At 40.1% G+C, this 26,336-nt stretch overlaps 1 protein-coding gene across 1 annotated transcript in view; it reads left to right on the top strand.

Annotated features, from left to right (window-relative positions):
• Positions 1-25,586, top strand: part of IL1RAPL2 (interleukin 1 receptor accessory protein like 2) — a 953,666-nt gene extending 928,080 nt beyond the window's left edge. The window contains exons 10-11 of the mRNA XM_043974249.1: positions 3,161-3,331; positions 22,817-25,586. Coding sequence (XP_043830184.1) covers positions 3,161-3,331; positions 22,817-23,517 — 872 coding nt within the window. The 3' untranslated portion in view covers positions 23,518-25,586. The remainder of the gene's footprint in view (positions 1-3,160; positions 3,332-22,816) is intronic.
• The last annotated feature ends 750 nt before the right edge of the window (positions 25,587-26,336 follow it).

The raw sequence follows: 26,336 nt of genomic DNA, 5'->3' as shown, positions 1-26,336 counted from the left end.
CAAGCTGTGTGACCCTGGGCAAGTCACTTAACCCCAATTGCCTCCCTAAAAAAAAAAAGAAAGAAAGAAAACCAATCGGGTTAGATCCTAGAGTATACAGAAAGGAAGAATGTAAAATTAGAAAGCAGCAAATAGCTGAAAACTGGCTTTGAAGTCAGAGGTTGTTGTTCAGTTGTTTTTTTTTTTTTTAGTCAGAGCCGAATCCTTGTGAGGCCATTTGGGGTTCTCTTGGCAAAGATGCTGGAGTGGTTTGCCATTTTTCTTCTCCAGCTCATTTCACAGACACGGAAAACTGAGGCAAACAAGGTGAAAGTGACTTGCCCAGGATCACACAGCTAATAAGTGTCCAAGGTCAGATTTGAACTCAGGAAGGCGAGTCATAATCTTTGATCCACAGTCTCCTCATCTGTAAAATTCTCATTTTTTAGAGACGAGACGACTCCTTGCATTGGAGACGAGACTGTTTCTCATCTCCCTTTCAGTTATAAATCTATGATTCTGCAAAGGGAGGTTGGAGCCAAGTTACAAATGATTTTACATACTAAACAGAGGGCTTTCTATTAGATCCTAGAGAGCCATTGGAGTTTACCAAGCAAGGGGGGTGACACGGTCAGACTCACACTTTAAGAAAAATGACTTTGTAAGATGAGCTGTATGGAAGATGGATTACAGAGAGAAGAGACTAGATACCAGGAGACCAGTTAGGAGGTTAGTGCAATCACCCAAGCGAGAAGTAATGAAGGTTAGAACTGGAGTGGTAGCTCTGTGAAACAGAAGGGGATATATGTGAGAGATGTTACAGAGGAAGCTTAGCACACTTAACAAGTGGGCCAGAGAACGCAGCAGCACTGGAGGGATTAGGCAGGCATCAGAGGAAGGGTATAGAGAATGATAGAGCACCAACAAGTAGGGATGCCAAGGCAAAGCCTGACGTGGGGGGCAGAGATCCATTCTTCCCTGGGAAGAAGGCCCTTTAAGCAGAATGCCTTTCTCTGGCATCACCAAAGGATCTCCAACCTGTGCATTCTCTGGGGAATCAGGTCATTCCAAGAAGATATGTGGTGGTCTTTCCTAGCCAAGAATACACATTGAAGAATACTGGCTACTGCCCAGTTCCAGGCGCCATCTTGGAAAGGCATTCATTCACAATGTCTCTGCAAGACAAAGATGATGGAGATGCAAACTAACACAGTAAGGGAGGTAGAACACTATCATCTTAATTCCCCAATCACCATATGGCTAGAGGCTTCCCTTGGGGACATCTGAGAGGAACCACCCACAATTTATTTATTTGTTTGGTTGGGGGGGGGCAATGAGGGTTAAGTGACTTGCCCAGGGTCACACAGCTAGTCAGTGTCAAGTGTCTGAGGCCGGATTTGAACTCAGATCCTCTTGAATCCAGGGCTGGTGCTTTATCCACTGCAGCACCACCTAGCTGCCCCCCACCCACAATTTATAAATAGAAGTATGCTTAGATGGCCTTTCTATGTTCTGCTTTCACCAGGATGAATGAAACCAACCTTGTCCTTCACGTATGGGAAGAAGAACTTCATTCTTGGTTAGGCTGCAGCAATATTCTCATGATATGTTTCTTGTTTTTTATTAAAAATAAAAATGCATTTTTTAGAAACAGGTTCAAAGATATTATCCATTTTTTTTTACTTATAGATAACTCAAGCTTAAGAATTATCATGGGTTTGTATCATTCTGCCATCACTACATTAATTGCTTGATTTCCCCCCCCCAACTTATTTTCTATAGAGAAATTAAATTTGAAAATATTGTTCACAGTTTTCCAGTGTGGCCCTTGTAAATCCTATGGGGAAGCATACCACGATTAGCTGTGGCTTCGTTAAATGTTTCATTTCACAACAAGAATACAAGTCTATTTTCTCTTTGATCATGCTGGCTCCAATCCTCTACCACAAAGGGGAGAAAATGCATGATGTAAAACACAGTAATTCCCTGACTACATGAGAAGAAGAAAAACCCCAAGTGGCAATACTGCTGGGGGGTATGTTTTAAAACAAAGCCTTCTTTTGGAAGTTCTGGTCTAAATCATTGCCTGAGAGATGATGAATAGTAAGGGGGGGAGCACTGTGGAAAGACAGTCCAGCTTAGAATCACGGGATCTTAGTGGTGGAAGGGGAAGGGACCCCAGAGACCATCCAGTCCAACTCTCTCATTTTAGAGAGGGAAACAACTTGGCCAAGGTCACCCCCAGGCTAATAGATCTAGATCCAGAAAGGACTTTGGAGGTCCCCAAGTATGATACCCTTAATTTTTTTTTTTTTTTAGGCAATGGGGGTTAGGTGACTTGCCCAGGGTCACACAGCTAGTAAGTGTCAAGTGTCTGAGGCCGGATTTGAACTCAGTACTCCTGACTCCAGGGCCGGTGCTTTAACCACTGCGCCATCTAGCTGCCCCTGATCCCCTTAATTTTTACCAAAGAAGAAACCAAAAGTCAGGGAGAGGAAGTAACTTACTGAGCATCAGAGGTGGTATTGGAACCAAATTCTTCCAGACTGATTCTGGTGCTCTCTCCCTCATGTTTCTTCACTGTGATTTGCCACTGAGCTATCAGCTGTTACTAGTCAGTCCCCATAGCTGTGGTTCAAGATTTGATACTTTTCTCCTGGGATGGCATTCATTTTGTGCTCTAAAACTTGACTTCTTAAACTGTGGGTCACAACCCCATATGGGATCATGTAACTGAATGTGGGGGGGTGGTCCACAAAAAATTTGGCAACAGCAAAAGGTTATGTATACCTATTTTATATACCTATATACCTGGAATCATGTAAACATTTCTCAGGCAAAAAGGGTCGTGAAGTAGAAAAAGTTTAAGAAGCCCTGGACTAGAAGATGGTGAAGCTATGAGCCCCCACCGGGTATGGATCCTTGACTATGACCTTTTTTGTTCTTTCCTGTTCACAGAGGCCTATTTCAAGACCATACCATTTATGGCCTTGAATGGGATGCTTTGGAATGGTCTGGGCTCTTCTTTAGACATATGACATGTTCTTTGATTATTCCCATTATGCACAACCACAAAGAATCATGTTGATTCTGATCTCTGGCTAGTTATGTCTCTTTTGGTCGTTTCACAAACATCCAGCTGTGAATACTTCTAAGTCTCTTGTTGTTTCTTCTTTTTAAGATAACAAGGAGTATGACGCTTACCTCTCTTATACAAAAGTCGATCCTGATGCTTTAGATTGTGATAACAACGAGGAAGAACAATTTGCTCTTGAAATACTACCAGACGTCCTGGAAAAACATTATGGTTATAAACTCTTCATCCCAGATAGAGACCTGATTCCCAGTGGAAGTAAGTACTTTTGAATTTCAAACTCCAATTATTCCATTTCTCAGTAGAAGTCCTATGTGTTATAGAATAGAGCTGATTAACCACAAATCCTTTCTTTGATAAGTGTTCAAAAAAGGCAGATGTCCTCCTTTCTTTTCTTTTTTTTTTTTGCAGGGCAATGAGGGTTAAGTGACTTGCCCAGGGTCACACAGTTAGTAAGTGTGTCAAGTGCCTGAGGCTGGATTTGAACTCAGATCCTCCTGAATTGAGGGCCGGTACTTTATCCACTGTGCCACCTAGCTGCCCCCCTCCTTTTGTTTTTAACCATCCAAGAGAACTAGCTAAAGAGATTGCAGCAGGCAGAAGCCACCAGAAGCCCAGAGAGGCATGGTTGTATTGTTGATAGAATAAATAATTTGCAGTCAGGAAGATCTGGGTTCAAATTCCTCCACTGACAGTCACTAACTCTGTGACCAGGAGCAAGACACTTTAACTGAGCCTCAGTTTCCTCATCTGAAAAATGAGGATAGTAAATTTGATAATCTCCAATATTAGCTCTACCTCTAAATCCATGATCTCATGTTTTTGAGCCTGGGCAATTTCCTTCCCCTCCCTGGACCTCGGTTTTCTCCTCTGAAAATTAGGAGGGTTGAACGAGTTGGCCTCTGAGGTCCTTCCAAGCTTTAGCTGAACTAATGTGTGATTTTGGATAAGTTACACATGAACTGTGTGATAACTGTGCCTCAGCTTCCTCCTGTGAAAAGAATGGATGGGACTAAATGGGACTCTGAAGTCCCTTTCAGCTCCAGATCTTTGATCCTATATCTCTTGGCAAGCAACTTGCTTTCTACGCCTCAGTTTCTTTCTCTGGAAATGAGGGGATTGGAGTAAATAACCACTAATGTATCAACACTAGATCCTAGAAGATGCTGTTTTACAGGCAAAGGCAATAGACTCTTTGAGTCTTTCCTCTATTTGTCATTTAGACAGTTCCTTTTCAGCAGAAGTTTTATAAGGCCCACTTTCCTCCTCAACTCTCATGTCTTGATCTTCCTGAGATGCTAAGGGCTTCTTGGATTCATATTGGGAGCACAGTTTGCAAACGTTAACCAAGCCCTCAGCAGGCTATTCATGAATTTGCTCTTCTGTTTTGGGAAAAGAGTGCCGCTTTTCTAAAATGGAGATCAGCTTATCATCCTAATGAAAGAAACCTTTTCCAGTATGTTAACGCCTCTTCTGATCTATTTCTTTCAAGTCTTAGGAAGATGTCCTTGCCCTTATGTTTACATAGACACCCTCTAATTGCCGTTGAACATTTAGAATGGATAGCTTCAGATGCTCCATTGTCATTCAGGGTTTCTGGAATTAGACACTGACTATGGCAAGTAAAACTTTTGGGGAGAGGAGGGGGTTGGGAACACTCTTTCCAAAGTGCATTGGTGAAAGCTAAGCCAAATACTGCCTTCAAGAAGCGTGGGCCCCCCCAAAAAATTTTTTTAATTTAAAAAAAAATAAGAAGAAGCATAGGGGCAGCTAGATGGCGCAGTGGATAGAGCACCGGCCCTGGATTCAGGAGGACCTGAGTTCAAATCTGGCCTCAGACACTTAACAATTACTAGCTGTGTGACCCTGGGCAAGTCACTTAACCCCAATTGCCTTACTTTAAAAAAAAAGAAGCATGGGACCCTATGGACTAGAGCTTGTGTTAGAAACCATACTATATATGGAGAAGAAAGTTCCAGCACACATTCCATTCTTATTCATTATAGTAAACATTTACTCAAGAGATGTGCTACAGTGGAGTCAGAAGACCTGAGTCTTCTGCAGTCCCTTTACCTCCCTGAGCTTCAGTTTTCTCCTCTATAAAATGATAGTGTTGGACTTGAGGGCCTCTGAGGTCCCTTTAAGCTCCAAATCTAGGATTTTTTTTTGTAATTCCCACAAAAAAAGAGCCATATTATAAGCTACAGATCTGACCTAGTAGCAGAAAGACTCAAACCTTCCCTCTACAGCCCAGTTCAGAACTATGGGAGGGAGCAAGATTCAGACACACCAAGATTCCTGCCTCAGACTCTCTGTCCAGGGGATCTTGATCCCATCTCCTCCATATTATCCAAGACTGCAGGAAAAAAGTGGGGCCAAGAAGTCTTGCTGGCTGCCCAACTCCAGGCCAAGGCCTGAGAGTGCAGTGAGAAAGCATATACCTCTAACCCAAAATCCAGCCCTGAGGTACCAGAATGTTGACAGTAAGTCCAGCCACAACAGAACCAAGAGAGGTTTGAAAGAAGCATCAAGGAGAGACATCACTAGACATAACAAGCAAAGTGAAAGCTCCTAAATACCGCAAAGAAATGATTTAATGATTTCTTAAGATAACCTTGAAATAAAATTCCAGAAGAAAATAATGCCACAGTAATTATAAATAAAACCTCAGGAAAGAATGGATTAACACAAGGACTTCAAGGGTAGATGAAAGTCCTATTAAAACAAATGAAGGAAACTATAAACAATTAAATTAGATAAACTAAGAAAAGAATATAGTGTAGCACAGAAACTAAAAAACCTTATCCACATTATGGGCACCTTGAAAATGGAGTGGAGCAAACAGAACTCAGAAGTCCAGTGATATAACAAGTAATATTAGAACAAAGTCAAAAGGCCAAAAATGTAGAGCATGTGAGGTATCTACTAATGAAAACAAATTACCTGGAAAATAAGACAAGGAGATACCAGTGAAGGATCACTGGGGTCCCTGAAAATCATTACAAAGCAAAATAACCTATCTTATTTCAAGAAATAATACCATGACTCAAGATAACTGGACCCAGAAAGCAAAGTGAAAATCAACGAAATCTACAAGAAAGAAACCTCAAATTTAACACATACAGAAATGTGAATGTCAAACTCCAGAGTTTCCAGGTCAAAGGAAATAAAACACTTCAAGGAAACAGAAACAAAGGGATCACATTCCAAGAAACCCCAGTCAAAATCACTCAATATTATATATTAAATATGAAAAAGAAAAGTTTAATGATATATGAAAAAGACATAAAACAAAGGATAAAATCCTCAAACACTGAACATAATCCTAGAAAAGGAAAAAGTAGACCTTTAATAGAATTTATGGCTTCCAAGAATTCCCAGTGAGAAAATGAGAGGTAGATAGAATCTTTTCAGTACAAATGCAGGAGATTAGAGAAACTGAAGAAAATAATCAAGTTTGAACATCCTAAAAGCACAAAGTGTTGATCAAGTGCTTACATCTAAAATAAAGGAGAGAAAACAAAGAAAGACACATTTAGGGCCTAGGAGTGTTTTACTTAAAAGGGAAAAGAAAAGTTTTCTTTTCTATGAAAGGAATTATGAAGAAGAAGAAAAAGCTAATAAATTTCTCATAGCTGTGGCATGACAGGAGATTATACAAGCATGAAAATAGGTGGGGGGAGTAGGCATCTCATGCACCCCACTGTCATCTAGGAGGGGCAAGAAATATTTGGTAAGAAAAATTAGTGTAAAAATAAATTAAAGGGCAGCTAGATGGTGCTATGGATAGAGAACCGGCCCTGGAGTCAAGAGGACCTGAGTTCAAATATGGCTTCAGACATAACACTTACTAGCTGTGTGACCCTGGGCAAGTCACTTAACCCCAATTGCCTCACCAAAAAAAATACATTAAGCAGGGAGAAGGGGAAAGGAGGTTTAAAACAGATGGTAGAGATGGGGAGATAGCAAATTTCAGTCACAGAGGTTGTTTGTGATGAGGGAATGATAGGAGAGAGAGAAAAAGGGCAAGATTTAGGCTGGATGAGGAATAGGGAAAGAAGGTTGAGATCAGAGAAACCCAATAATAAATTACTGGTTCTGATTTTATTCCCTTTTGTTCCTCAACTTTTTCATTAAAAAGAAGGGAGGTTGAAGACCAAATGTAAACATAACAATACATGGAGGAGGAATAAAAGCAAATCAGATAATCAAAAGTAAATATGAATGGGATAAACTTGATCATAAAATGGAAGATGATAGGCTAGGTCATAAAGTAAAACCCAACAATCTATTTCCAACACATTTAACACAGATTCACATAGTCAAATGAGAGGTTGGACATTCTGGAATCTTTTAAGCCTCAAGCTGAATCTAAAAAGTGGCAATCATAATCTCTGATAAGGCAACAGTAAAAAAAAATAATCAAAAAACCAAGTTGGTTGAGAAATAAACAAGGAATATACATTATAAATAAATGCATCATAGATAATGGAATAATGTCAATAAATACATATGCACCAAATTATATAGCATCTAAGGACTTAAAGGAAAAGCTAATAGAGATAAACAGTAAAACAGTAATTCATGAATTTCATATGCCCCTTTTGAGACCTAGATAAATCGAACAAAATTTTCTGAACAGCTAAGGGCCTGAAAAGAATTTTTTTAATTTGATGATGTCTTTTGTTGTGTGTGTTTTGTTTTGTGTTTTTACTTTTTGCTGGGCAATGAGGGTTAAGTGACTTGCCCAAGGTCACACAGCTAGTAAGTGTCAAGTGTCTGAGGACAGATTTGAACTCAGGTCCTACTGAATCCAGGGCCAGTGCTTTATCCACTGCACCACCTAGCTGCCCCCCTGAAAATAATTTTTTTTAAATTAGATATAATAGATACCTTATGATTCCTCAGAAGGAATCATAGGAAACATAAATAGTTTTCAGCTTGGCATGGCACCTTTACCAAAACTAGTCATGTGCATTAAAAAAAACCATAAATGCCCAAAAGAAGTGATATTAAACCTGTACTTTACAAGCCTAAATGCAATGAAAATTTAGCCTACATAAGAATCACAAAGACGGGATTAGATGTAGAGATGAAATAATATAATCTTTTTGTTTGTTTGTTTGTTTTTAAATTGGGGTTAAGTGACTTGCCTAGGGTCACACAGCTAGTAAGTGTTAAGTGTCTGAGGCCGGATTTGAAAAATAATATAATCTTTAAGAACGAGTTTAAGTCAAGGCACAAATCATAGAAAGAAAAAAAATGAATCAAAGAAGCAATAACAAGATGACAATATACCAACCAAATCTTTTGGGATACAGTCAAAGCAGTCCTTAGGGAAAATATGTCTCTGAACACCTACATCTAAACAACTTCAACCAAATAGAAAAAGAAATAAAAGGTCAATGAATTGAGACTGCAACTAAAAAATACCTAGTAAGTCACCACATTTAAAACTCCCAAAGGAAAAAAAAGAAAAAAATCAGAAAATCAGAAAAGAAATAAGAGAATAAAAAAAATGGTAAAACTAAGAGCTAGGGTTTTTCTTTGAAAAATACTAATAAAAAGGGACAGACCATCAGCTAATATAAACAAAAAGAGGAAAACCAAATTCCCCAAACCAAAAATGAAGAGAAATTCATAACAGATGAAGAGTAAATTATTATAAATTATACCCAAATGCATTTCAGCCAAAGTAAAAACTTAAAAGAAAATGATGGATATTTACAAAAATAAAATGACAGAACAAGAACGAGTCAATTTAAACAGCCCGATCACAGAAACAGAAATTGAGCAAGCCATAAATGAACTCCCCAAATGAAAAAAAAAATACACCCAGATAAACCTACAAGTAAATTCTATCAAATATACAAGAATAATTATATTAATATATAAATTGATTTTAAAATGGAATACATCTTACCAAACTATGAGAAAAATATAACCTTGGTGCCCAACTTGGGAGAGATAAAAGAGAAATAAAACTATAAAACTGCTCAATAAAATATTATCAAAGAGGCTACAGTAATATTTTTAAATTATTTAATATGACCAGGTCATACTTAAACGAGGAATGTAGGGGTGGCTCAATAGTAGGAAAACTATAAATATAACGGGCCATGAGGATCAGCATAGCATAGTGAGTAGCATAGCATAGAGAGCTGGCCTTGGAGTCAGAAAAGCCCAGGGTCCAGTCTTGCCTCTGATACATATTGGCTGTGTAACCCTAAGTAAATCAGTCAAGTCATAAAGGAGTTGTTGATTAGCACTGGTAGAAGGAGATTCCTTGCCAGAGAGTCCATTGAAATGCTAGGTCCAGACCAAAAAATAAAATAATATAATATATTCATGCATATTAATAATGAAAATAATCAAGAACCATATGGTTATATTGATGAAAGTAGAAAAGAAACCTTTGGGAAAATATGGCATTTGTGTATGTCAGATACACTAAAAAGGATTAGAATAAATGGGCCTTTCCTTAATAAGATGAAAGCAGTAGCTAACTAAAACCAAAAGCTAAAATTATTTGTGCTAGAAAAATACTAATTATCTTTCCAGTAAAACAGGGATAGAGAACAAAGATGCCTATTGTCACTGGTATCATTTGATAGTTCTAAAAATGCTAAATAATAGCAGGAAAGAAAGGGGGAGAGAGAGTGAATACATGTAAGCAAAGAGGAAGCAAAATTATCCATTTACAGATGAGATTATGGTTTGTTTAGAAAAGCCTACATTCAGTGAAAAAAAAATGAAACTATTAACTTCAGTAAAACAACAGGATACAAAATAAACCCACAAAAATCGTCAGTCTGTTACACATAAAACCCAGCAGAGTTTTTTTTAATTCTGTTAAAAATAATTTCAAAGCACATAAAATAGTAGCAGTAAGCTTACCAAAACATATCTAAAACTCATGAATACAATTACAAAAAGCTCTTTAGAAATAAAGGAAGACAAATAATTTGAAGGATATTCATTGTTCATGGTTGGACCACACCAATATAAAAATGATACCACCTAAATTCACTTGCAGATTTGGTCACATACCAATCAAGTTGTTTAGGGGTTAACTTATAGAATTAGACCAAATAACACACACACACACACACACACACACACACACACACACACACACACACAAAACCCCACCTCATCTGGAAGAATAAAAGACCTAGAAAGGACCTAACATTGCTAGGTCTTAAAATATACTAGAAAGCAGTAATCACACATACACACACAAAAAAACAAAAAAACCCTATTTGGCATGAGTTCAAAAATAAAACAGTTGATCAGTGGAATAGATTACATAAGCAAGGACTCCCTGTTTGCCAGAAACTCCTTGGAAAACTGCAAAATGGTGTGGGAGAAATTAAATTTAAGCTTACACCTTGCACAGATACCACATCATAAGCTCCAAATAGATTTTATTGCTGTTGTTGAGTCCTTTCAGTAATGTCCAACTCTTCGTGACCCCATTTGTTGTTTTCTTGGCAGATGCTGGAGCAGTTTGTCATTTCCTTCTCCAACTCATTTTACAGATGAGGAAACTGAGGCAAACAGGGTTAAGTGACTTGCCCAGGGTCACACAGCTAAGAAATGTCAAAGGTTGGATTTGAACTCAGAAAGATGAATCTCTTGATTCCAAGCCTAATGCTCTACCCATCGCACCACCTAGCTGTCCTCCAAATGGATACAAGGCCCAAATATAATAGTCACTTCATTTTTTAAAAAATTAGAGGAAAATAAAAAGAGCAGCCTTAACACAATTTTGCTAGGGAAGATCACCTAACTAAACAAAGGATGGAGGTCATCATAAAAAATTAAAACAGACAGTTGTGACTACATAAAACTAAAAAGCTTTTGCAGGAACCAAGTCATTGCTACCAGAATTAGATACCAAATGGTTATTTGGAAGGGGAGGAATATCTTGACATTAAATATCTGAAAAAGTTCTCAAGTGTAAGTTCAAAATGCATAGAAAATGTATGTAAATAATATAAATAAATTTATAAATAAATTTATAGATTTGTATAAATATAAGATTGCTCAATAGATGAGTGACCAAAGGCAGTTTTCAAAAAGAAGAAATAAATGCAAGCTGTCAACAACCATATGTGAAAGAATCTTCCAACTCAGTAATAAGAAAAGTACAAATTAAAACTACTGAGATTTCACCTCAAAGCTAGATTTGGTCAGCTGACAAAATGTAAAAATGATCAATATTGGAGAGGTTGTGAATCTGTCTAACCATAATGGAAATCCATTTAGAATTATACTAAATAAATTATACTAAACAAATATACTATATACTATACAAAATATACTCTAGAAAATTATACTAAACAAATCACTAAAATGTCGTATAATCCCGTAACCCACTGATACTACTACTAAGCATATACCCTCAAGTGGGTCAAAGACAAAGAGAAAGGTTATATACATGTATGTGTATATATGTCTGAGTGTGTATATACATATTTATGTTTATAGTGCTATTTTTGTACCAAATAGCAAAAAGCTGGGAAAGAAATGAGTACCTATCAAATTAGGGAATGACTGAACAAATTATGGTACAGGAATGCAATGGAATATTGTTGTACTATAAAAAAAAAAAGATCAATCCGAAGAATTCAGAGAAACTTGTGTAGATTTGTGTGAACTGATACAAAGCAAAGTGAACAGAACCTGGATTAGAGTTGACAGGATGATCACAATAAACATAAAGGAAAATAACATTTAAAGACTTCAGAACTCTGCTCCATGAAATAACTGATGATGACTTCAAAGAACTGATGGCGAAGCATGCTTCTTGTCAGAAAGGTACTGGGGACAATTGGTGAGGAGTGAGCCATACATCATGGAATGCGCTCATTTGTTTTGCCTACCCATACTTCTGGTTCTGTCAGGCATGGGATCAGTCACTAGGAAATAAGTCACATAAAAAAGAAAAGGAAAAGAAAAGAGTATCGATAAAACAACTTTCAAAAAGGACATCTCTTAAAGCTTGTGATTTATGCACTTCCCCCTCCTCCCATCCCACCACCACCACCACCACCACAGACTGTTCTAACCAAATTGACAAGTTGTCAGTCAGCCATATCAACAAACTGGGTAGCCTCATGCATCATTGTTGAGGATTTTGTCAGAGCCAACTGGTAATTGTCTGGATTGACTAAATAGGACAGTTGTTTCCATGTGTTCTATAGACAGCTTTAATGACATGCAAGGGCAAATGTGAGGCATATGGTAGGTTCCATACTCAACATAGTTACCAGTTTTTATCTCTCCTTTCCATAACGCTCAGCATGAAGGAACTACAGAAAATTTGGATTTTTCCAAAACACCAAGGGATGCCGGGGGGGGGGGGGTTGTTATCATTCGGAAAGATGACCCACTGAATAGAGTTGCTTTTCATTCTCTCGTCAGAAATTTGGCTCCTCGGCATTAAGGAGGTCCCAGAAACCTCCCTGTTAGGGGTGAGGACACAGGTTTAAGATGCAGTCATAAAAGGGTGTTTGTGGGGCATCTAGGTGGCACTACAGTGGCTAAAGCACCAGCCCTGGATTCAGGAGGACCTGAGTTCAAATCTGGCCTCAGACACTTGACACTTAGTAGCTGTGTGACCCTGGGAAAGTCACTTAACCCTCATTGTCCCACCAAAAAAAAATTTTAAAAGAAATAAAATAAATAAATCAAAGGGTGTTTGCTTTTTACTTTGACTTCTGAAAGGAGGCAACTCATTTGACCCAGATTCCAATTTTTCTGGCAGAGCTTCTTCAAAGGCCCTCAGATTATTTTTCAGACCCAGGTGAGCAGTCATCATGTTATGATTAATGTTTTTTTTTTCCTTAACATTTTTAACACATTCAGGAAGTTGATGAAATCGATGAATAATATATTTGATTTCCACATGAATAAGAGAATAGAACATTTGGGGATGTATACATGTAAGTGATTAAATCAGCTTTTGTGGTTTACACTTGCAGCTGTTAGGGATGAGTTTAACAGTTCATGGGATCATTTCTCTTGAGCCAGAAGGGAAAGCAGAAGCCATTGAGTCAAACGTTCTCATTTTGCAGAGGGGTACACTGAGGCCCATGAAGGTGAAATAACTTGTCCTAGGTCACACATAGACTCTTAAATCTAGAGTTAGAAGTGACCTCAGAGGCCATCTAGTCCCACCCTCTCATTTTACATATGAGGAAACTGAGGCCTAAAGAAGTGAAGGTCAAACAAATATTAAGCGGCAGTGGCAGGACTCAAACCCAGGTCTTATGACTCTAGTACCAGTGTGCTTTCCACTACACCAGGCTGCCATAATGATATATAATTGAGGCACAAAATCCTGCATTTTATTGTTGGAAACTGTGCCATTCACATCTTTTTTTTTTTTTTTTTTTTTTTTTTTTTTTTAGTGAGGCAATTGGGGTTAAGTGACTTGCCCAAGGTCACACAGCTAGTAAGTGTCAAGTGTCTGAGGCCGGATTTGAACTCAGGTCCTCTTGACTCCAGGGCCGGTGCTCTATCCACTGCGCCACCTAGCTGCCCCGCCATTCACATCTAATCAAAAATACTCAGACCCAAAACTATCCACTTCTTCAATCCTCCTTCCTCTCTTACTCCACATCTCTCAAGGTTACCCATGGCACAGGCTCCTACCTCTGGGCTTGTACATACTAGGTTCAATCTTAGGGGCTACTCTATGAGTTCATTTCTCTGACTCATCATAACCTACGCAGAATTTACTCTGGGAAATCTCTGAATGAAGCTCATGTACAGCTTAGATCAAGGTTTCCATAGGCATGAGCAACAGGGTTCTCAGCTCCCATATAAGTATCTAAAGTAACAAATCATATTCAGTACAGGATAGACTTTCTTTTATACCACATAAAATCTACAAAATGCCAAGGACTCACAGGATCCCAAAAATGAATATAGAAAACTCATCAAGGAACTCTCAATAGCCCATAAATAATCAACATGATATTAGCTCCTCTCTGGCGGGTCTCATTTTTCCATGTGGACCTAGAATACTTGGCCTCTTTGTACTTCCTAAGGTCCCAGGGTCTTCGTTGACTAGGGATGCCAATGTGAAGCAATCGGCTCAGCCTGGAGGAGGGCAGGCAGACTTTTCTTGGAGGAACCACCTTTTTGCATGAGCCTCAATTCTCCATCAAGGACTCTGAGCTGAGCCTCACCTTTTCCCTTCATGGATCACCCACATGGTCTAAGAGCGGAGAATGTCAAACAATGTCATTCCTGAACTCCTACCTCCTAGTTTGAAGAAGAGGAATTTCCTAGGCAGTGCGATCCCAGAATCTGGCCAGAAAAGGGAAACTCGAGGGCCGTATGAGCCGGAGAGGTTGTTCTAGTAGTGACGTCAAATTCAAGACTTGAGGAAAAAAAAGCTATTTCTTGGGCATGTGCTTCCTCTAAGAGGATTGCTGACACAGCCAGAAATTAGAGGAGAAATAGGGAGCTCGAATCAGGCTATGAACATCGGGAAGGCCTTGCCTTTTATCCATGCTATTACAATGAGTTATTTAGACAGTAAAGGTTCTATGGGAAGACAGTTGCCAGTCTAGTAGCTCCAAAGTGTCTTTCTGTTTCAAATTAAGTCCAAACCACAGAGTGACACTCCTAGTCTGGGAAGGTCTGTGTAGCACCCAGGCAGAGAGGAATTTGCCTGAAGGTTAGAGTATTGTTTTGTTGGCAACCCGTGTTCATTTCCTTTCTGAAGGGGGTCCAAATTATAGTGTGTCACTGAGTCTAAAGGACTAGGATACTAGGGGAGAAAGGGGGACCTATTGTAGAGAGAAGAGAATTGTGTTGTTTATGGACTTTTAAGAGTCCCTTTATGTGTTTTTGACATTTATTTATGACTTTCAGCAAGTTCTTTGTATTTTGTGAATTTTATATGGGATGAAATGAAGGCTGTCCTATACCAAATACTATTTCCTACCTTTAGTGTTTATATGGGAGTTGGGAAACTTGTTATACATATATGTAGAAATCTAGACACATCAACTCTTTGGGAAGGTTTCCAAGAGTAAATTCTGAGTGAGAGCATAAGGAGCCCAAAAGTATGATCTTTCACAGTAGCCCTAAAGATTTAATTGGATGTGTGTGAGCCCAGAGTCAAAGGTTCTCGGGCCATGGGTCACACTGTGAAAGTACTTTTTCTACTACAAGCTGCCTGGAATGGACATATAAGATCTGCCTGAACGATTTTCCTAGACCGCAAGGTTCAAAATTGTCAGATCTTAGTATCACTTTATTGGCAATTTAGTTCAACAAAGCATTTATTAAGTACCTGCTGCATACCAAGAAATGAAGACATACATGGTGGGTATGAGAAGGCTACAACATATCACAAAGGTCCTACAAAGAAAGAGAGTAAAAGATGTCATTGAGAAATGTTTTGTCAAAAAAAAAAAAGATTATCTGGCCATGTGGTGAGAAGAAAACTAAGCAGTGAAGTATCTGTGTGTTCCATTGGTATTCTTACAATGCCAGAAGAAATCAAGGAAGGCCCCCAGAATGTTACGGTGTGACAACATGGGCAAGAGTCATCCAGGATGGTCACACATCGATGGGGTAAGATATGCATTATTGTACCAATTAAGGCTATAGTTTCACTTTGAGTAGTTCTGTGCCACCTTTCTTCTAGGCAAAATTTGACCCAAAACTGGCCCAATAAATTGAGTGGAAAGCTTAGGAAATTCATAGGGCCTATTTACAGGCTCTCTCTTCATCGTTAAGTAAGGACCAATGTTGTCTTCAAAGACAAAATCCCAGAGAACTGAGACCCAAGAATCATGGAGAAGGGGTAGCAATGATTGAGGCCAATTTTCTTTCACCATGGGTATCTTGCTTCCTGGGTACTGGGGAAAATCACGGTGCTCTACTTGGCAAAATCCACATTACAGGCAATCCAGTTAAGGTACTCCTAATAAGAATAGATCTCATGGCCTTTTGAGAACACATAGTAATTGGCAATGAAGGAGACAGACAAAAAGAAAGAGAGAGAGAGAGAGAGAGAGAAACAGAGAGAGACAGAGAAAAAGAGAGGGACAAAGACAGAGACTGACTGAGACTGAGAGACAGAGAGACAAAGACACACACACACACACAGAGTTTGTTATGTAGAAAGTAGTATGTTAAACACTACAGATATAAATAAAAATCATGACAGTCCCTGCCCTCAAAGAGCTTAAACCCTGCTGAGGGGTTGGGAAGGGAGAGGAAACCTATATCTTTCTACCCCAGCTCCCAGTCACTGCCCTCCCTTTTCTAATTATCTTTTTCTGAAGTGAATAAGAGTTCCCACAAGTTTGGTCTGTGTCTCCCCAGGCTAGAAGCATCTGTCACTAACTGTAGCAGCACCAAGTTTACTGGCAACAGGCATCCAAAAGGCAGATGTGACAGGCAACCAAAAGAGAGCCAGCTATTCAAACCGCTTTGTGAGACAAACTTAAGATAAGAAGTGGGGATTTTCTCAGCCCCACAGCTGCTGGGATTTATGGTGTGAAGTGCTATACACAGAGCCCATTGTTTTCTTGGGTTCTTATAGATCAGTGTGGAATAAACTGATATGAGGGGAACTAATAGGAGCTCAAGAGAACCCAGATGTGAAAATGAAAGAATAGGGATGGTAATTTTAGATAGTCGGGCCCACTGAGACTGGTCTGGTCACTGAGTGACCACATGGAAAGAAAAGGCTAGTAGGAACGTGAGGAGGCAGCAGACTCAGCCCAGAGCTCCTGTTGGCCTTCGAGGGGAAGAAGGAAGCTGACAGACAAAGTGAGCCCACTCTCACCACGAGTGCTTTAAAATGGCTGCTTCTGGCTTAAGCCAGAGTATTAGTTTGAGATCTGAGAACCTAACCCTTCACAGCTCTCTCCTTCAGTTTTTCCATCCATAACACTATTGGGGGTGGAGAGAGAGAATGCTTATGAGCCAAGTCCCCTCATGGAGATGTGAGAATTAACATGTAAGAATTAACATGTGAGTGAATAATGTGAAAGACCACATGGCATAGGGGATAGAGAGAGTCTGAGAGCCAGGAAGGCCTGAATTCAGGTCTCTGAAACATGGTGTTGTTGCTCATTTGTTTCAGTTGAGTCTGACTCTTCATTAACCTATTTGGAATTTTCTTGGCAAAGATACTGGAGTGGTTTGTCATTTCTTTCTCCAGCTCTAGTTACAGATGAGGAAATTGAGGCAAACAGAGTTAAAAGACTTGGCCAGGTTCACACGGCTAGTAAGCGTCTGAAGCCAGATTAGATTTTTTTTGCAGGGCACTGAGGGTTAAGTGACTTGCCCAGGGTCACACAGCTAGTAAGTATAAAGTATCTAAGGCCAGATTTGAACTCAGGTCCTCCCGAATCCAGGGCCGGTGCTTTATCCACTGAGCCACCTAGCTTCACCTGGCCAGATTAGATTTGACCTCAGGTCTTCCTGACTTCAGGCCTGGTGCTCTATCCACTGAGCCATCTAGCTGCCCCATACTCCACAGCATACTGTTCTCTGTATTCCTGGGCAATTCACTTAACCTCTCAGTACCCCCTCAGACAATCCTCTAAAACCAGAAGATGCAGAACTGCATCGATAGGAGTTTCCACACAGGAAGTCCCTACAACTGTGAAATTAGCAACAACAAGATGACAAAAGGCACATTCTGATAGATGTACCTCAGGTGAATAAAGCCAGTGAAATATTAAAACGAGTGTCTCGGAAAGAGTTTAGCAACCATGTCTGTTGAAATTGCATTTACATATTTGGCACAGACCATCTAATTGTCTTTCTATTGATTCATGTCTGGTGTCAGACAATGTGGAGTCCCCGTTGAAGTGAAGCATGAGAAGATCGTTTGGGTACGTGGACCTTCAAGGCATTGTCTCTATGAGCATGACAGATTGGGCACCGTTCAAGGAAGTTGTCCTCAGGGGGCAATGCAAACCTTTTTGTGGAACCTAACAAGCATGAGGCAAGAGGGGCACGTAAGGCCACAAATGTTGAACATATTGGGTGGAGGAACGGAAAGACTTGCAATACCTCCTCATGGGAAATAAGACCCATTAGCCCCACCATCCTACTCATGTGGTAGCCTCACCACAGGAGTCGATGGATGGGCGAGATTCAGTTCTGCCCAGAAACTCATATTTCATAAGTGGAAATCATTCATGAAACCCCAAGAATGGAAAATGGATCTGTAACATCAAATTAAAATCAGAAGACACACATTTTGAACAGCCCGAAAGTCAGAAGACGAGGTTCCTTGTACAAGTGTAAAGAGAAAGCTGTCTATTTGCTAACCAAGAGACAGTTGAATTTGAAAGCACCAGGGCAACTGTAGGAAAAGATAGAGGAGCAGCAACCAGTATACTACTATCCAAAGTTCAGTCAACCTACCAGTGGTTGACTGGAATAGTATTTGTGAAATTCTAGACCTTGAGGTTGAGGGGGTAGGGAAGACACTGGACTCCTCCATAGGCTCCAGAATGAAAAGGAACAACTTGGAGATAACTCAAGGCCAGTTCCCTCATTTTACAGATGAGGAAACTGAGGATTCAAGAGGTTAAGTGCCTTATCTAAAAGTCACATAGGTAGCCAACAGCAAAACCTGGAATCAAAGCCACAGCTAGGTGGCACAGTGGATAGAGCACTGACCCTGAAAAGTTGGAAGGATCTGAGTTCAAATCTCACCTCAGCTACTTACTAGCTGTGTGACCCTGGGCAAGTCACTTAACCCTGATTGCCTTAAACATCTGGGGCCATCTTCAGTTGTCCTGATGTATATCTTGCCACTGGACCCAGATTGCTCTGGAGGAGAGAGTGAGGTTGGTGACCTTGCACAGCCCTCCCTCACTGAAATCCAGTTCAGTGCAAGTCATGACATCACCCCGATGTCATGGTCTTCTTTGAGAATGAAGGACAAACAAGAACAACAACTATTCCCACAACAAGGAAGAAGAAGAAGGCAGGTCAACCTCAAGAAAAGGGAAGAGAACAAGAGAAACGAAATCAAGTTGGAGAGAAGGGAGAAGAAAAGCAGGGAAGGTGCACACCTGGAAATAGTTAGAAAGGAGGGGAAGATGAAAAGGTAGGTAAAGATGGAGAAGAGAGGGGAGGCAAGGCAAGGTTGGTGCCTATATAAAAGAGCTATGACAGGCATTCCAGAATGGTTTTCATGCTCTCAGTAGTAGTGGAAAAAAACATTAAGCTCCTCACTACTGCATCCCATAGGAATGTAAGTGACCCCAGCATTCCTATGAGGCCCTACAAAATCAGAATGAGGGCCTCGTATGGGTCCTTAAAGAGCAAAACTCACTCAGCACAAAGGCCAGACAACATTTGTAATTCAGTTAGCCAAGGATAGATGGAAAGGGGTTGTTGGTCAGAGAACCAAAGGGAAGTACAGAGCCCCCAAGAGACCAGTAGCAAGGATGCATACAATTAGATAATTGGATTTCTCTTTTTTTATATAATTTTTTTGGTGGGGCAATGAAGGTTAAGTGTCTGAGGCCAGATTTGAACTTGGGTCCTCCTGAATCCAGGACCAGTGCTTTATCCACTGTGCCACCGAGCAGCCCCCTGGATTTCTCTTTATGGACCGATCTGTTTACCCATATTGGAGTGTGGAAGGAATAACTGCCAGTTCAAGACAGCTGAGCACATGGCCTCAGCCAAGCTCTAGGAAAGACAGAAATCAGCCCAAATTAACTAAGCCTTGCTCAAGAGCCTCCACTACCCTAGATTCCTAAATGTTGCCATCATCCTATTGTCCAATGGCTAGATCATAAAGGTATAAGCAGATAGAGATTCTGCAAGGTTGGCCCTTTCCTTCCATCATTAAGGGGATGCAAAAACCACATCTGATGAGTTCACAGTTCATTAAGTCACTCTTATGCAAATTCACAACTATGGATGCCTAGGTTGTATTTTTAATAAAAAAGGTAACTAGATATACATGTATATATATATATAATTTTTCCAATATTAACTACCAAGACTTCAGCTGTCATATTAAAGTATACTTTTAAAAACTGATTTAAACTATATCCCATTGCATGGGAAAAGTGGATGTATCTCACTTTATACATGCTTTAAAAGGTCAAATAAATTCTAACTAAATCAAATTCTGTTTTAAAGGTATGAAGGGAGTCACCATAAAAGTTACTTCTTGACTATTGGGTGAAGTAAAGAATGATACAAAATGAATCATTTACACCCTCTGAAAATTAATCTGGATCATCACAGAAGTTTGCCTAAAGTCACTTGACCTCTGTAGCAGAAGTCTGAGATTTTTAAAATTGTGTTTGTTTACTTGTTTTGAGAAGAGGGGGGAAAGAAGATGCATGTTGGCTTCTTTTACTGTATCTTACAGATCTATCTTCTAATGACGATGTTTCCCATATAACTTATTTCTTTTGGGGAGCAGAAAGGAAGGAAGAAAATGAAGAATCACAGCTGTTGATACATTGAGACAATATATTTCCACCTTCCTGAGTCTTGCTACCTTTCTTTCCATTGGGTTCCAAGCCCAAGGAATAACTTCCTGTTTATTCCTCTCCCTGGGGCCACTCCGTACCAATTTGCAGTGCTCGATTTTTTTTTCTTCTCTATGTAATCCCTTGTGATACAGCACTTTAAAAATTCGATGGTCTCCTCCCCCTCAACCCCTTCTTTTGAATTCCCAGGCTCCAATACTGGCTCTGGCACTCACTCTCTGCATGACATTGGCCAAGTCACTTCACTTCTCAGGACACTCAGTTTCCTCAATTGTAAAACAAGTGAATTGGACTGGGAGACCTCAAAGGTCCCTTCCATCTCTAAATCTAGAATTCTATGATTAGACGTCTTTAGAGGTCCCTTTCAACTTTGGAGCTATGATCACATCTGCAACCCTCGGCAAGTCATTGGCCTTAGTTTCCTCAACTGCAAAATGACTCAGTTAGACTAATTGGCCTCTAAGGTCCTTGACAGCTCTTCTGTGTTAAATGTATATGGTCAGTGTAACCAATACGTGGGGGAGCATGAATTTGAAAACATTAAAACCACCTTGCTAAAGGACCCCCTATTCAAGGTTTTGCACCTTTTTGTCTGTAGGGTGTGTAAAAGGATTAATTTGTTCCCCTTTGCAAATCCATTTCCTTTCTACCAAGTAAGGAAGCAAAGACCTGGAAAGGGGAGATTTTCTATAAAAAGTCTATCTTTGAGGAGCAGCTAGGTGGCACTGCAGTGGATAAAGCACCGGCCCTGGATTCAGAAGGACCTGAGTTCAAATCCGGCCTCAGACACTTGACACTTACCAGCTGTGTGACCCTAGGCAAGTCACTTAACCCCCATTGCCTCACTTAAAAAAAAAAAAGTCCATCTTTGGATTCTTTTTTAGACTCCTGCTTTTTCTAAGGCTGTGAGCCTACACGATACACCTACTGGAAGGGGCCACTGGTCCTCCAGATCTGCAGTACCAAATGTTGACATGATTCTTTCTGTAGATACTGCTTCCTTCTGCTCAAGGGCAGCATGCATTAGATAAGGCTCTATGCTCTACTATGTTCTCCATGAAGTACCTGTGTCCATGTCTTCATTTGATAGCACAAGTGGATCTCCTTTTGGGACTGCCCTCTGCTAGCCCCACGGGGAAAAAGAATAACTAGTTAGCCGGGGTGTATTTCACCCAAACTCCAAAGTCATGCGACATTTTTTTAGTTAGGCTAGACTGTCTCCACCGCCTTTTCCCATCCCTAAACAAAGCCATCTGGCAGATTAAACAGGCACCCTAGCCTTGCCTTCTTATCAAGGAGACAAATGAAGAAAAGTCAATTGGCAGATGGCAGAAGGTACTCTGGGCACCAATTGGGGAAGCAGTATTATCCACAGCACCTCTGCTAGACCGCTATGTGGCAAACAGATCAAATCTGGAAACTGACATATTTACTAGTGGGACCCAGGGGAAAAACACCCAGACAAAACCCATGAAATACCATACCTGCTGTGGTGGTTTATGTTCTCTCTGTCTCTGAATCAATCAGCCGGTTGGTTGTTTCCTTGTAAAGTGTTAATAACCCTGCTTTGGAGTAAATGCTAAAATAGATACAGATCATTGAAATACACCCAGGCTCCAAAGAAGTTAGTTTGTATTAGTCTGTAGAACACTCTGTGATATCAATGATGGGTGAAAAATGGGACTGGGTGAAATTGACTTTTTTTTTTTGTGGGGCAATGGGGGTTAAGTGACTTGCCCAGGGTCACACAGCTAGTAAGTGTCAAGTGTCTGAGGCCAGATTTGAACTCAGGTACTCCTGAATCCAGGGCCAGTGCTCTATCCACTGCGCCACCTAGCTGCCCCTGACTTTTTTTTAATGAAGGCAATGGACTTTCTGAATATAACATACAAGAAAAACTCATATATAGTTTAGGAAAAGACAAAAGCTTTGCTAAACCACAGCGCAGACCTGATGGTTTTTTGTGGGATATTTTTTCTTGGTGGGGCAATGAGGGTTAAATGACTTGCCCAGGGTCACACAGCTAGTAAGTGTCAAGTGTCCGAGGCCATGTTTGAACTCAGGTCCTCCTGAATCCAGGGCTGGTGCTTTATCCACTGCATCACCTAGCTGCCCCAGACCTGATGTTTTAAGATTATGGACTTCACTATTACTATTTCTCTCTCTCTGTCTCTCTCTCTCTCTCTCTCTCTCTCTCTCTCCCCCTCTCTCCCCCCCCCCACCATAGCCTACATTGAAGATCTCACAAGATGTGTTGAACAAAGCAGAAGACTTATTATTGTGCTCACACCGGACTATGTTCTCAGGAGAGGATGGAGTATCTTTGAGCTGGAGACCAGGCTCCATAGCATGCTGGTCAGTGGAGAAATCAAAGTGATCTGGATTGAGTGCAGAGAATTAAAAGAGAAAGTCAACTGTCGTGAGGTGGAGCTACTGAAGAGAAACATCAAGCTCCTCTCTCTGGTCAAGTGGAAAGGAACCCAGAGCAGCAAACTGAATTCGAAGTTCTGGAAGCACTTGGTGTACGAGATGCCCATCAAGAAAAAAGTGACACTCTCCCGCCGCCAAGTCCTGGACTCGGCAGAGCAAGGCCTTTTCGGAGAGCTGCAGGCTGCACCCTCGATTGCTGTCACCAGCACCTCAGCTGCTTTGGTTGCCTCTCAGGCCGATCTGAGCCATTTCCACCAAACAGATTCAATGCCAATGAGACACTGTTGCAGAAGTTACAATTATGAGATGCCCACGTCCTCTTTACCAATGGCTTCTCTAGGGTCTCACCACCACACATACTGCAACATACCTTTGACGCTGCTCAACGGACAACTACCTCTAAACACTGCCGCAAAGAACGCTCCCGAATTTCACAGGAACAATCCTCTGATGCCTTTGTCATCCAAGGAGTTTAGCTTCACCAGCGATATTTGGTAGAGACGATCTGAATTCTTCCAAGTCACTAAGTCAGCATCTCAAAAGGCCTCCCTTTTCTATTCAATATTGGAGATTCTGCACCAAGAGTGCTTAAAAGTTGATGGAGGAAACAGCACAGTTTTTCTTTTTCTTTTTTCTTTTTTCTTGGAACTTAAATATTTTTGTTTACAGTTCTGGAATATTGGAGGGAAAAAAAGGAAGACAAATGGAGAAGCTCCTTTTATAATACAGTATCAAGTTTAGCTAGCCACTTCTAATTTTTTTTTTCTTAAGAAGAAATTCCCATTGTCTTAGAGTAGATTTTCTGATGTCACACAGAGAGATGATCTAGCTGACTCATATTTCTATACTCATATTTCAGAATTTCAAATATAGAAAACTAGAGACTTGATTACAGTTTGGAAATTCTAAACTTAAATTTAAGGAGGAAACAACTTTCCCCGGGTGTGAGTGAATGCGGAATTTGCCTTAGGGGAAAGGGCAGAGTACCCCCATTGTCATATAGTTAGAAGTTTTTAGGAGATGACTAATTGGGGAGCAGGGACTGAGGGTAGTGTTGGTGGAAACCAAATGAAGACTGGAAAGAACTCAACATCGTGCACAACTACTGCAGAATTGATCAAGAACTCATGACAACAGCATTTTGTTTCATTAAGCAAGCACATCTTTAGAAAAAGATGGGAATCAGATAAATGAAGGGAGAGAGAGCTGACAACTCTCCAGGAATGATTTTCAACCACCATGGAACTTACTTCTTTCACAAGTTTTGCAACTCTTAAAAGACCTTTTTAGAAGTGTTTCAAACACAGGTTTGGGTTTTTTTTCTTAAGTTGCTAACAAATTCACATTTGGATTTCTTTTTTATTATTATTATTAAGATCTCTTCACCTGTTGTCAGATTCGTGCAGTGATAAGATTTTCTTCCTATTTCTTTCAACATCAATGGAGTTTCCATTTAAATACACATTTGACTGAGAATGTCACCAATAAAAAAGAAGAAGTATTCACAGATGAAGTACCAGATGATTCAAGTTTCTTAATCATAAGGGCAGCAATTGCCAGGAAAATCACTGGGAAAGTAGCTATGAAAGAGACTATTCCAGTGAGGTTTAGAAGGCTTCTTTCAAAGGATACCAATTCTTGATTCTTCTAACAGCCCACTTGGGAGACTGGGATCCTCAAAAACAGAGGCCAGGGCATATATAAAGTGACAAATGCAAGACTCCACCAATTTTCAGTAATTGCAGGTTTGCAATAGGTGGAGTGGCCCTGTTTGAATGGCTGTTGAGCATCATTACGCCTTGAAGTTCATCATACTTTGCTCTCCCCACTCACAGTTGCTTGTGGGGGTCAATCCTGATTCCAGATCAACTTGGGCATTTTGTAGATGGCCCTTACAACCGTGCACCAGGATGAGTGAGCAGAAACGATGTACTAACAGTGAGCAGTACAGCAGAATTCCAAATTGGCCTGGTGCTCTTAATTGTGCCCATAATTGTGAAATACACTTGTGTAGTCACCTACCAGCCAATGGATTTTGGTTGTTTCCTTAATCCTCTTCTCTTGATCAAATGTAAGCCATTGGTTTGTTCTAGGTATCCATTATCTATAGTCATTCAGTCAATGCTTTATTCACAAATGTAGTGTGGAAGCTTAGTTGTCAGTGTGGGAGTAAAAGGTTACTCCCTCAGTTAAGTTCCTACATGTATGTGATTCATAGATATAGTTGTTCCATTGAGAACGGTGACTTTGGCCTCCATTCTAACTGTATGTATTTCCAAACAGAAATTGACAAACTCTACTCTGTTTTCTACGTGTTACAGACTTTGTGTTTACTATGCTGAGTATGTTCGTTAATGTAACATGTAACTAAAATAATATTTGCATGAAGTGAGCTGCATATGTTTCAAGTGACAAGTTGTGATTTCATTATTTTGCTTCCACATGATTCTAAATCTGATTACTCCACGGAGGACGTTCAGTGATATTTTTAAACTATTAGTTCTGTAGTATGCATGCCTGTTCTGAAAACCTATTGCAGGTCTCTCTGTTTCCTTGATTTATGATGATTAAATGTGGGTAATTGTTGCAATTAGCTGGCTACAGTGTATCTTTTCACTAGCAGCAGGTATCTGAACAAAGCATTAAGTTTGTACATGTGCACACACGTATACACACAAGGCTTTTCCATCGTTTTTCGGAAAACGACACAAACAACATCTCTATGGATTTATTTCTATAGGACAAATCAACATCTGATTGGTACCTGAGATTTTTTAAGATACAGTCCATAAAGAGATGAACAACTGTAACTACATCCATTTCTGGAAAATCTGGGTAAATAATTAATTGGTAAACTAACAATCTGGATAATCAGTTCCCGTGTCGATCAACAACCCAGTATTTCTTCTTGGGGTAAAAGGAGGCATCGTGAAAACGACTGGTGAGATAAATTAGCAATGCAATATAGCTTTGGAGGCATCAGAAATCAAAACAGTAATGGGAAAGTCCCCTACCCAGCCTGAAAACCAAGATAGGAAATATGCAAAAATGGCAGTCACATTCAGTGCTTGATGTTGGGGAGGGGGGGAGGTTGGAAAGGAAGAGGGGTGGTTTGTATGCCACTTATTGCTATTGGCAACATAAGAAAGCAAGATGTTAAGGCCTAGAGAGGTTGAGTGATTTGCCTAAGATCACACATAGGATCATAAAATCACTTGAGAAAACCCCCTCGGGCACTCTACTAGAGCCCTCCTTCCAGACTGATGTCAACCCCATTAATAACCACTCTTTGAACCCAGTCATTCAACCAGTTATGT

This window comes from Dromiciops gliroides, chromosome X (assembly GCF_019393635.1).
Source record: "Dromiciops gliroides isolate mDroGli1 chromosome X, mDroGli1.pri, whole genome shotgun sequence".
NCBI classification, from domain to species: Eukaryota; Metazoa; Chordata; class Mammalia; order Microbiotheria; family Microbiotheriidae; genus Dromiciops; species Dromiciops gliroides.
Note: the sequence above shows the minus strand (reverse complement) of the source record. Positions and strands in the feature narration are given on the sequence as shown.